This window comes from Mastigoproctus giganteus, chromosome 1 (genome assembly GCF_048544385.1).
Source record: "Mastigoproctus giganteus isolate SK-2022 chromosome 1, ASM4854438v1, whole genome shotgun sequence".
Taxonomy (NCBI): Eukaryota; Metazoa; Arthropoda; class Arachnida; order Uropygi; family Thelyphonidae; genus Mastigoproctus; species Mastigoproctus giganteus.
Genome location: NC_143575.1, coordinates 166,817,472 through 166,830,468, shown reverse-complemented (window position 1 = coordinate 166,830,468; position 12,997 = coordinate 166,817,472). Strand labels below are relative to the sequence as shown.

Below are 12,997 nucleotides of genomic sequence, written 5' to 3'. Positions count from 1 at the left end.
AATGTTCAAGTAAACTGTCCGTTTCGCACGATGTCTAATACGATACTGAGTGATGCATTTATCCGAAGTAGACTTCGGATAAATGCATACAACGCAAATATTACAAGCAATATATTTGATCATTTTTTAAAATGTTGATCTCGGAACTACGTAACAAGTCACTGTACTGCAATTAAATTAGCATGCGAGAAAATTTCACTGAGCGTGGGAAAATTTCTCATGTCGGCGTGGAAAACGTTTTAATGCTGTTTTGCTATTCATTTTCAAGCTATCGACTCCAACAAATGAAACGATTTCGTTTAAATATGCCAAAAATTCGATCTGTAAAAGAGCGTTATAGCGATCTGTGACAGCGTTATAGTCAGAAACGGGTTATAATATAAGAACAGCGTTATAGCGAATCAGCGTAAAGCGAACCGCGTTATAACGGGGGCCTGCTGTATTGCTGTTATAGCCTGATAATTACCAGCAAAGTAAACATGGATGCCAGGTAAAAAAAAACAAAAAAAAAAAAAAAAAAAAAAAAAAAAGAACCCCAGGGAACAACTCGCACACACTATACAAAATGTAAATTTCTTGTTGATCAAAATGAATGGATGAGCCAAACATTATGAAAAATACAAAATAAACTGTTACTAACTCATAATAAAAAACAAAACAGAAATTAAACTAAATTATAACTCCAATTAAATAACCAAAGCTACTCAAAACTGAAACAGAGAAAATAACAGTAAATCAACAAATTAATAAGAATGGGAGTGGTTAGGGAACAAAAATAATAATTTCCTAGAATTATTTTAGCAGCAGGATCTTTTCAGGATTTCTATTGTATGCGACAGTGCTACCCTGGGTGAGTACTGGTTCTTGTTTACTAATTAGGATGTTAGTGTTTTTTGTTTTGCAGTTCTTCCAGTTTTCTTTAAATTTGTTTATTTTAATGGCACGGTTGAAAGTACCACCTCTCAAGTTTCACTTGGATTCAGCAGCAATTTTCATATGTGGTATAAAAGTGTTTTAATTTAGACATGATTAGTCAATTACAACAGCTTTATTAAAACTTGGCCTGGTTATGAAAATAAGGTTCTTTTGTCTTAACAGTAATAAGCATGACAATTATATATTATTCAATGTTAAAGAACTAATTCTTTGAATTTCTGTATACTCACAACTTCTTTTGCAAAGAATGTATACACCTAAAATAAAAGAATAAACAGCAGTACAATTAGAGAGCAATTTATAATTGATATCTGACATTTTATATTAAAAAAAAAAAAAAAAACCATTTAAACAACACCTTTATTATGAAAGTTTAATCCAGAACAAAGTAAACTCCCATCTGTATACAAATGCATCCCATAACTACTTTTACACCTCTGAAAAAGGCTTTTGCATTCCTATAGTCAAAATCTGTAGAAGTATAGCAACACAGAAAAATTTGGTACAATGACACAAAATCTACTAATTTTGAATTTATTACAAAATTATGCACAAATATTTTTCCATATATCACTAAATAGTATAAACACACCATAAGAAAATAAAATACTTAAGAAAAACTGAATTCCCAACTTGAATTACTATAAATTGTTTTCTCTGTAAGAGAAAACTCTTGTCTGCATATTCATTTAAGACAAACTGACACATAAGGAAAACAGAAATAAATGATCTAGTTGAGTTGCAATATTATCCTCCAAATTCATTATCAATGTTTTACTTTCCTGCTTATCTGATGACAACCAAGATCACAGTGATTTGGAGTGCAGGTGTGCTAAGATTTAAAGTGACCACAGCAGCATTCAAAATGCATAGAAATTATTTATTATTTTGGGTTCAAATGAAAAATATGAAACAAATACAGTTAACACAATGGTGGTCATACAGGACCTGACAGATCCCCCCTCCAAAATAACTGTTGTGCATTAATTACTAGTCCAAGGTTTAATGGCACTAAAACTTGCAGTACCCTCCTAAATATTGATAAAGTTTTATTAAAATAGTTTTGGAAGTGAACAATTATTGTTTAATTGACAATTATTATTGTTGCACTCAGGTCTAGTGCAACTGTTTTTGTCACTATTTTTGTGCTCTGGTTCGCCATGCTACTTTCAGCTTTAGTGTAATGTAAAGATATGTATTTCTTGCTCGTTGGTCAACGTGTTCACTACTCAAATTAGATACTCTGTTTCATATTTTATTAAATAACAAATTGCATTTTTGTCTCAATGTTACCAATGTAAAATGGTTTCTTGTTTCAAAAATTATCATTATTTATTTGTTTATTCCTTTATTTATTTGACAAAAAATTAATAAATGTGCACATTTAAATTTGAATTTTTATGCACTTAACCCTTTAGGTATGGTGCTCAATTTTGGTTGGTACTATATTCATCATTAATAGCCTGCACTCGACTATATGTGACCCTTTATCACAGTATACAGCCCATTGAATTTATTCAATGGGCTGTATAATGTGATAAAGAACAAAACAACTAAACTAAGCTGTAGCTACATTCCAACTAAAATGTTTTATTCTAAGTCTGAAGTATACAAAAATTGTAAATCTGATATCAATCTGAAAATGTTTTCCTTGATGAAATAGAGGGTAGCAAGCAAATGAACTCCAACATATTCATATAAGTTACAATTCTGATGGAGAAATCAAGCAACCTACGAAGAAACACAGCCTGGAAACATATCAGATGAAATAGCATAGGGATAAATTCAATTCTAAAATATATAACAGAAATTTATGAATTAGGGAAACAGTATTTCTGAATGACTCTAGCAATCCAAAAGAAGTAAAGTTTTTTTTGGAAGATGCCTACAGAAGAAGTCACAAAATTAGTAGTTGAAGAGATAAATCATTAATGCCATTAGTGTAACTGAAAACATGGCTAAAATTTTGCAGTTAGGATAGTGGAAAGAAACGCATTTCACAAATTTGTTTTAATGTGGTACTTTTTTTTTATAGTGCATAATAAACTGTCAGAGAGAGAGAGAGAGAGAGAGAGAGAGAGAGAGAGAGAGAGAGAGAGAGAGAGATTCTCCTCAATATTGAGAATGCTACACTTTAATGTGATGAGGAACAGCAGAACGGTAGTAGTAGTAGTGGCATGTGATGCAAGAAAGCAAATGTATGAGCTTATGCAGCATCAGCCAAAAAAAAAAAAAAAAAAAATTACACCATTCCCTCCAAATGCCTGTCCAGTTCCTCCTTAAACTTATTCAACCTATCAACTTCCACAACGACAGATGGAAGTTTGTTCCAGCAATTAACCACCCGCTGGCTAAAGGCAAATTTCCGCACATCCAATCTACATCTGTCTTTTCTTAATTTGAATTTATGGCCCCTTAGGTTCGTAATCTGAACAAGTGGAAGGATCCCATCAGAATTCAGCGTGCTGAACCCATTCAAGACCTTATACACCTCAATCAGATCACCGCAGAGGTGCCTAGTCTCCAGCCACTGCAATTTGCAGAACTTAAGCCTCTCTTGATAAGAAGATCCCTTCATTCCCCTCACCAATCTTGTTGCCCTTCTCTGTACACGCTCAAGCAAATCTACATCCTTCCTAAAATGAGGCCTCCAGACCTGTATGCAGTACTCAAGGCGTGGCCTGACCATTGCCTTATACAGAGGGATAATCGCCTCCTTTTCCCTGCTAGCAAAATCCCTATATATCATTGACAAAACGCCATGACCTGCCCTGGCAGCCTGTCTGCATTGCTCAGAAAACTTCATATCTGCCTGCACAATTACTCCCAGGTCTTTTTCATTTTCTACCACCTTAAGTGTAGTACCACACAGTTGGTACATTTCTCTGGGGTTACTTCTAGCCGTATGCAGTACTTTGCATTTGTCAAGGTTGCCACTTCAGTTGCCACTTCTTAGCCCATCTGCCCAAATTATCTAGATCCTGTTGCAGTAGCACACTGCCATTACTGTCATTAACAACCCTGCCAACCTTTGTATCATCTGCAAACTTCGACACTAAGCCTGATATACCTTCATCAATATCATTGATAAATATACAAAACAACAGTGGACCTAACACCGAACCCTGTGGGACTCCACTAATAACATTAGTTCAAGAAGAGCAGCACCCATTGATTACTACCCTCTGTCTTCTCTCACTTAATCATCCTTTTATGCATTGTAGCAACTTACCCTTAATACCATTCTGCTCCAATTTGTACAATAGTCTTCCATGCGCAACAGTTTCAAAAGCTTTCCTGAAATCCAAATATATGATATCAAAATTATTTTTTGCATCCAGTTCCTTTGTAACCACATCATAATATCCTATCAAATTTGTCAGACAAGACTTTCCCTTAACAAACCCATGCTGTGTCTGAATTATTGCTGCAGTCTTGTCTAGATGATCCTGCAATGCATCTTTAACCAGGGACTCCATTATTTTACCCGGAAAAGAAGTTAAACTAACTGGTCTGTAATTACCCGTGTCACCCTTCGATCCCCCTTTGTGAATTGGGGATACATTTGCACATCTCCAGTCCGTGGGAACCTCCCCTGAGTCCAAGGATGCTCTCATAATTATGGCTAAGGGTTTGCTTAGTTGCTTTGCCGCCTCCTTTAATATAACTGGATAGATCCCATCCACCCCAGGTGCTTTTCTTACGTTTAACTTCAACAATTTCTCTTCCACTTTGCTCTCAGTTATTACAAAATCATTAAGTATCCTGCTACAATTTGATAACCTTCTGCCATTTTCAAACCTTAATAATTCCTCACGTGTGAATGTAGATGCAAAATACTCATTCAGTTTGTTTTCTATCTGAGCAGGATCATCAACAGTCGAACCATCAATGTCAAGTGGACCAATCAGATTCATCCCCTTCCTTTTAGAGTTTATATAAGTAAAGAAATCCTTGCTGTTTTTCTTAGCATCTTTTGCCAAGGATTTTTTTGTAATCTGCCTTCGCCTGCCTAACCTCCTTTGTAACTTGGTTACAGATCAACTTGTAGCTATCATAGGCTTCTGTGTTACGTGTTAATTTGTATGCATCCCATGCATTTTTCTTCTCTGTTATGAGTCTCATTAGTTCATTTGACAACCATTTAGGCCTAAATCTTGAACAATATTTCTTAATAGGTATGAAACGTTTAGTAGCATCCACGATTAATTCCTTGAATGCTTCCCACTTAGAATTTACTGTTGGTAACATCATCATCAGTTGATTCCACTGTACAGAATTTAAAAACTGTTGGAGACCACTGTACTCGCCTTTACGGAAGCAAAAACCCTTTCCTTTACCCACAAGGTGATATGCACAAGCTGAGATCTATGCTGAATAACACTCTAAATAAAGAAATTTTAGAGGCACTTTATCCATTTGAAGACTTGTGTATTGATGGGAGCCTACTTCTGTTCAAAGGACAACTTGCCAAATCTATGTCACACTAAATGACACAAATTTGGTGTAAAAGCATTTGTTTTACAATATGTAAAGACAGAATATCTCTTGTGGAACTGTTAATCCTAAAACGGTCTTTCAATTAGAAGAAAAATTTACCAACGGGTGCAACACAACTGTTCTGCACAGATAATATGATGACACTGCAATAGATGGACAGAAGGGAAGTTAAAATGGTAACAAATTTCAGGCAGGCAACATAATTCAAACTAGCAAAGTCAACAAAAACACAAGAGAAAAGAATAAAGCCAGAACATGTAGTGCATATAACAAAAAAACATGTTGCATTTAGTAGAGTGAGCAAGCAAAATAGTTGTACAAAAAATGTTTTTACAGATTAATTTTGAAATGAAAAAAATATTTTACAATATGGATAATAAAAAGTTAGTTAATTACTTCTGACTAAATTCTAAACTTATTATAAAGTTATTATTCAAATTTATCACAAAGGTGAAGTTTCAGAGCAGCCTTATTTAAACAAACCAAGGTGCAAGGAGCTGTTAATGGACCTGTATGGTCTGATGTCAGGATCTGGAAAGGATTCTGAAACGTTACCTTTGTAATAAGTTTAGGAAATTAGGTCAAAAACACTTAATTAATAAATTCACTTTACATTTTACACACGGTAAAAGAGTGGTTCATTTGAAATTTAATGCACAGATAATCAGCCACGTAGTCATTCGAAATTATGTTAGGTAGGGGGTTTTTATATTTTGTGGTTTACAGAATGCTCATGAACTTTACTTAGTGCAGACATAAAAAAAAAATTGCTATTATGAAATTTATCAATAATACTACTTTTAGAAGATCACCATACTTTCAGAAAGGGAAGATTGGTTAGTTGGTTTTGATTTTACTGGTGGAAAAACGACTGCGACTATACTGCACCAAGAAAAGACAAAGATAGATTCTGGTAACTTTTAAAAGTTTCAAATTATTATATATATATATATATATAACAATTTGACTGATAAAATCTGACTGAGTGTATAACCTAACCTAACCAGTCAGATGAGTAAAAGCGGTAAAATATGTATTACGAACATGATAAAAATTAATGCAATTGATTAAAATACGCTTTATAGATAAAATGGTGTCACAAGACTCACACATAGGAGGGTCATCTGCCCTCAGCAGGAATAAATGTGTTAGATTACTGTGTCCTATGACGAGTCGAGCAAAAACAACTTCCTTGCTACGATTCCTGCGCAGACTAGACTACCATCTTTCAATTACAGGCTTTATTTGGTATAATTTATTTGTTGTCTCTTTATGCCATAATTCTTGCCATTGGGAATATATCTTGTTGTGTATTATTCGCCTGTAGTCTGTATAGGGGACTGACAGGCAAAGATTATCAGTGGGATCGCTGATTTGGCTGCAATGTCAGCCAAATCATTTCCCCTTATTCCAATGTAGCTAGGAATCCAGCAGAAGCGGATATCAAACTTGTGTTCATAAAGAGAATATATCTTCTGCTGAACCTGACAGAGAACTGGATGGGAGTTGTGTCTCAAAGATAATAAAACCTGTATTATACTTGAATAATCGGAATATATTATTGACCTTTGGTACTGACAAGTTTGAATGTGATCTAAGGCTAACTCTATAGCGAGCTGCAGTGTAAATGCTGGATTCAGGAATAATCTGCTGAGATATTGTAAAGTCTGGAAAGACAACAGCAGATCCTACACACAATTCTGACTTCGAGCTGTGTAAACTGGCAGGAAGTCAGAGTACTCAGCTAGGTGTGCTGAATAGAGCTGCAGGTAGATAGATGATGGAGTGTCAGACTTTACCCAGTTCTTAAAAGAAGAGTTGCATGATGGAGTATGAGCATGCCAGGGTGGAAGGGTATGCTTTGGTGTTTGGGCAACCTTGTCTACCGTGATGTTAAACTCTCTGAGTAGCTCTCTGACACGAACCGAAAAGCAGATTGGCAGTCTGATGGGAACTATACAAATTTTCCCAATGTGGTTCAAAAACATATAGCCACGTAGGATGGTTTGCCAGGGATTTCAATTTTAAGGCACACTTTAGAGATAACTGCTTACGTTGAAGTGAGAGTGGCGGTCATTTGCTTCAACATATAGGCTTTGGACAGGAGATGTTCAAAATGCTCCAGTAGTGACCTGGATAGCCTGATGATGGACAAGGTTCAGGCATCGAAGTATACAGTCTCTGGCTGAAGCATAAGCTAGTTTGGAGTGTACAAGTGTATGGTAGATGCGTAGTAAAATGTATCAATCTGCACCCCCATGATGTAGTGGACATAGATTGGAGAATATTAAGGCCTCTCGTGCACTTTGTACAGAGTCGAAGGATATGTTCCAGGAAGGTCAACTTCTTGTCTATTACGAGTTCCAAAAATTTTGTGTCCGACACTATTGGGATAGCATTTTGTCCAAGCCTTAATTCAGGTTCAGGATGAAGACTCCATTTAAGACAAAAGTGTATGCAAATGGTTTTCTGCAGTGAGAACTGCAGTGAATCCATTAGCAGTGCCCAGGAATTAAGACAATTAATGGTTATTGAAGTTGTCTTTCAATAACACTCATGTTTCATGACTAACAAAATATGCTAAAGTCATCAACATAGAGGGTGCTGTTTACTGTTCGAGGAAGTTGTTCTGTGATGGAATTTACTTTGATGGTGAAAAAAGTAACACTTAATATCGATCCTTGTGGTACTCCCTCCTCTTGGCAGAAGGGATGAGAGAGTGAGGATCCCACATGAACTTGGAAAGATTGGCTAAAAAGTTTTTAATAAAAATAGGGAGATGCCCTCTTAGAGCAAGGTTATACAAATCTTTTATGACGCCAAATCTCCATGTTGTGTCATATGCCTTCTTCAGGTCAAAGAATACAGATACCCAACATGTCTGTATTCTCAGTTCTTGTTTTAGGAAAGCATCCCAGATCGATAGATGTTTCCAGTCTAATGAGATGGTCCAGAATGGACTGGTTCCTTCGGAGGCTGCACTAGATGCTGGAGAGAAGGTCGTTTGACAAGTGTATGTCGTTTGACAAGTGTATGAAGCATTCTCTCCAGGACTTTGCACAGACAGCAAGTCAGAGCAATAGGACAATAATTAGTAGGGATTTTAGGGTCCTTTTGTGGCTTTGCAAAGGCAGGAACAATTGCATTGTGCCAGGAATCCGGAAATTGTTCTTTAATATAGATCCTGTTATATAGAAGAAGCAGACAATCCATAGATGGTGAAAGGTACTTAAGCCTTTCATAATGGATGCCATCTGGTCCAATAACACTTGCCTTAGAAAGGTAGAGAACTCTTTTTAGTTGCTGCAGAGTGAAAGGCACGTTGTAGAGACAAAGGCCCTTTGGTGTGAAATTTACTGCCAGTTTTTCTCTTTTATGTTTCAGGACCAGGAACTCTAGGGAATAGGAAGCTATATCACGGATATGTTTGAGAATGTTTCCCCTAAGATCACTGGTTACTGCAGATGGCTCTGCAATAGTGCATCCATTACATTGTAGGATGCCTGCCTGGCAACCTAAAGGTCGTGGGTTCGATTCCCGCCTCGGGCTTGGATCAAAGTACTGCAAAAATCTTGGGAGGTGCATTATGGCCACAGAAGCTGATGCGCCAACAACTACCAAAAAAAAAAAAAAAAACATTGCAGGATCGATGAAGGATGATATATATATATATATATATTTTCCCTTAATTTTCTGGATTTTATCCTTGACCACCTTAGTGCTAGTAGACAAAGAGTTCCAAGACCGATGATCCATTGTTTCTAGTATTACGGATGGCACTTCCGATCTTTTTGGTTTTTCCTTACCGCTTGGTTTTGGTAATGGTGGAGCACTAGGAGATACAGATGTCGGAGCTGCCACTCCGACATCTGTATTTTTTGGGTGGGCCTTTGTGAATGCAATAAATAGCAAGCAATCAGAGCAAATTACTCTTCGCAGAAAACCTTCTGGGTGTATGAACGTTTCCAGCTATTTACTGGTTGGATAGGTTTTCTGGCCTCGGGTAGGAGATATTCAGCTCTGTTTTTAGTTTTTGGATTTATTTTTCATCCTTCCACCACTGTAGCGTATGCAGGGCTCTCCTTGGCAATTCACACAGATTGGTTTGGAAGCAGAACAGTCCTTGCTCTTGTGGTATTTTGCACCACACTGAGCACAGGCAGGGTTTAACATGGCAAGATATTTATGAGTGGCTGTATTTTTCACATATAAAACACCTCAGTGGGTTTGGAATGTAAATCCTCACTAGGCAGTTTAAGTAGCTATGTTAAGATTAATTCTAAAACACCCCAAGAAACCCCCTACTGTTCCTAAATCATATAGACCAATAGCCCTACTCCCTGTACTACGGAAAGTATACGAAAGACTAATATATAGCAGATTAGCTTAATACAACACAAAAGCAGGTTTAAATTCCAACAATCAGTATGGTTATAAGCAGGACAACTCTATGGAGGATGCTATGCACCACCTACTGACAATAGTTAAAAACTCAGAGGAGAAATATATGCTGGCAATCTCCATTGACTTTGCTGGGGCATTTGACTCACTTTGGTGGCCTAGTGTCCTTAGGAGACACCGCCAGACAAATGCCACACAAAACCTCTATAAGGTAATAAACAGCTACCTTACAGACAGAAGTGTCTCAGTATGCACAAGGTTCCAGGAATTTACACGCCATGTGAACAAAGGCTGCCCGCAGTGTTCAATCCTTGGCCCTTTCTTCTGGAACATTGTTCTGGATGAATTTCTAGTATTGGATCTGGGCTCCGTGGAAAGTCTGGCCTTTGCAGATGACACGATTTTCCTTGTAAAAGGTAATGCGAGTGGTTGTAGAGCAAAGATCAAATGTCGTTATCTTGCATTTTCAGGAGTGGGCACAAATGCACATGCTTAAAATATTGCCTGAAAAAAAACCAAACAAATACTTCTAAAAGGCAATTTGGACATAAGAAGACGTCCAAAAATCAAAATTAACACAATAACTATAAAAATGGAAACAGAACTAAAATATCTTGGAGTGGTCTTTGATTCAAAATTAACTTTTTATTCCCATTTGACCTACTTGGCGAAGAAAGTGAGAAATTATGCAGGTAAGATTGGCAGGATCAGTCGGGGGCTCAAAAGATAGACCCTTGCTATCATATACCGTGCAATGTTCCTACCTATCATCACCAATGGAGCTGGTGTGTGGTTCAGCACCCACTCGGCCATAGTAAGAAATAGGAAATTAGAATCAATACAAAGGACAATACTTCTCAATATTATCAGAGCATGTTGCACAGTAAGCACACTTGCACTACAGTTGCTGGCCGGAGCTCTCCCACTTTATCTGGGAGTAGCCAAAAGAGGCTTATATTATAGACTTAAAAAGGGCATGCCCACAGTATTTCTGGGGATAGTCCTTGATACAGCCAGCACCATCAACGTTGAAAGAAAAAGAATAGCCACAAAACTCCATGAGCTATGGCAAAAAAGTAGGAGCAGGAAACCAGAGGTCTGGTTACCAAATGGTTTCTGCCATGGGTGTCAATGGTTAGCCCAAAGCCACCTAAGTGGTATGCCCCTGGACTTTTTACAACATTTATATAGACAGGTCACAGCTCCCTAAAGGCAAAACTAACTTCCTTAGGACTGACTGATGACCCAAACTGCACCTGCAGCAAGAGTGAAGACTGGGCACACATTCTATATGAATGTATAATTTATGACACTCCCAGAACAGAGCTAATAGCACAGATTGGCCCCCTTCCCAGGGGAGAAGAACATTTGTTCATTATAGAAGAGAAAAACTATAAAGCCTTTACAACCTTCACACAGAAACATTCGAAATGTGTAGAATTATCCAAAGGAGGGGAATTCAGCCCCACCCCCCAGAAATTGAACAATAATCAATAGTAAAAAATTTCCCATTTTTCCCATCTTGCCCAGAAAATGACTTAAAAATTGTCGGGATAGCAGTATTCTGCACCCTGACAGAAACCTGACACGACAAACCCTGACTGACATGGGTACCCCCCAGGACTACCCTGTGAAGTGTAAGAACCTGGGGAACACCAAATAAGCAACCATGTAGGGGAGGGTGATGTACAGGCAGCCAGGGAAGCAGATTAGCTGAAAAATATCAGTAAGTTAGTAGCAAGGGGATGCAATGTAGAATGAAAGAAGAATGAATAGGCTGAGCACAGAGTGAATTGGGAATTATGGTAAAAGGGAATAAATGCCAGTTTTGGTGAAAGAGAGTGGCCCAGCAAGAGGGAAAGAGAGAGTGAATGAGTGTTATTGTAGAATGGGTGGAATAGCAAATGTAATTGACCGAAACATACAAAGTTAATAATAATTTACCTTACTTTATATACTAACAACAAAAACACTATCACTGCATTCTCCCCTGGCCTGCAAAAAACTTGCAGCCAGGCCTACACTGCAACTAAAGCATAACATTAAGTTGAGGTGTCCAGAGAGTGCAGTGCAGAAAGCAAGAGTTGAACAAATTAAATGAAAGCCAGAAGAACAAATGAGAGTGTAAGTGTGTAAGAAAAAGAACACAAACCAAAAAATGTTGCTAACCCTAGTTTTAATATTTTATATTCTTGCTTATTTGTTTGTTTGTTATTTGGTTTTTAGGAGCATTAGCAACTAAGGCCATATTGCTCCAGGGATATGCGGTGGTCATTCCCTCACTTTACCGCTTCCTCCATATTTAGTGGTCACAGGCTCAAACCCCGGTCTAATCAAGAAGCACATGCTACGCACTGCTGCTCCTGCCCACCTGGAACTATTATGCATTAGTTTTTAAATTTACATTACACACCATTGCACCCCCCCCTGGTGTGTGTGCAAAAATGATGAATGAATGAGTGAAAGGAGGAAAAAATAAATAAAATAAAAAAATATATATATATATAAAAAATTAAATAAAAAAAAATAATAAAAATAATAATTATATATTATTTTTATAATTATCTGGTGCCATCAGACAACTAACACACTTTATTTGCCCTTCTCTATACTCATTCCAGCAGCTCTATATCCTTCCTAAAATGAGGCCTTCAGACCTGTATGCAGTACTGAAGCTGTGGCCTGACCACTGCCTTATACAAGGGGGATAATCATCTCCTTATCCCTGCTAGAAAAATTACTGTAGATCATTGACAATAACCCATGACCTGTCCTGGCAACCTGTCTGCGCTGCTGAGAAAACTTCACATCTGACTTCAGAATTACCCCCAGATCTTTTCATTCTCCACTACACTTTCAATTTCTTCCTCCACTTTACTCTCAGTTATTACAAAATCATTTAGCTACCTATTTGAGAGTTCAGCAATAGTCATAAAACTTGATATACTTTCATTAACATCATTAATAAATATTGAAAACAATAAGGGGCCAACACTGAACCCTGAGGTAAGAAACACTTCGTGAACTAATAACATTAGTCCAGGAAGAGCAGTGTCCATTAATTACTGTCTATCTTCTGCCATTTATTCACATCAATAACCTTTATTCACAACAATAACTTGTTCCTTATGACACAGTGCTGCAGTTTGTATCTTATTCA

The 12,997-nt window shown here is 37.2% G+C and overlaps 1 protein-coding gene across 1 annotated transcript in view; it reads right to left on the bottom strand.

Moving 5' to 3' along the window:
- Vps50 (vacuolar protein sorting 50) overlaps window positions 1–12,997 on the bottom strand; it is a 731,402-nt gene that overhangs the window by 145,831 nt on the left and 572,574 nt on the right. Inside the window, exon 19 of the mRNA XM_090374870.1 lies at window positions 1,167–1,193. Within this exon, the coding sequence (XP_090230996.1) occupies window positions 1,167–1,193 (27 nt within the window). The remainder of the gene's footprint in view (window positions 1–1,166; window positions 1,194–12,997) is intronic.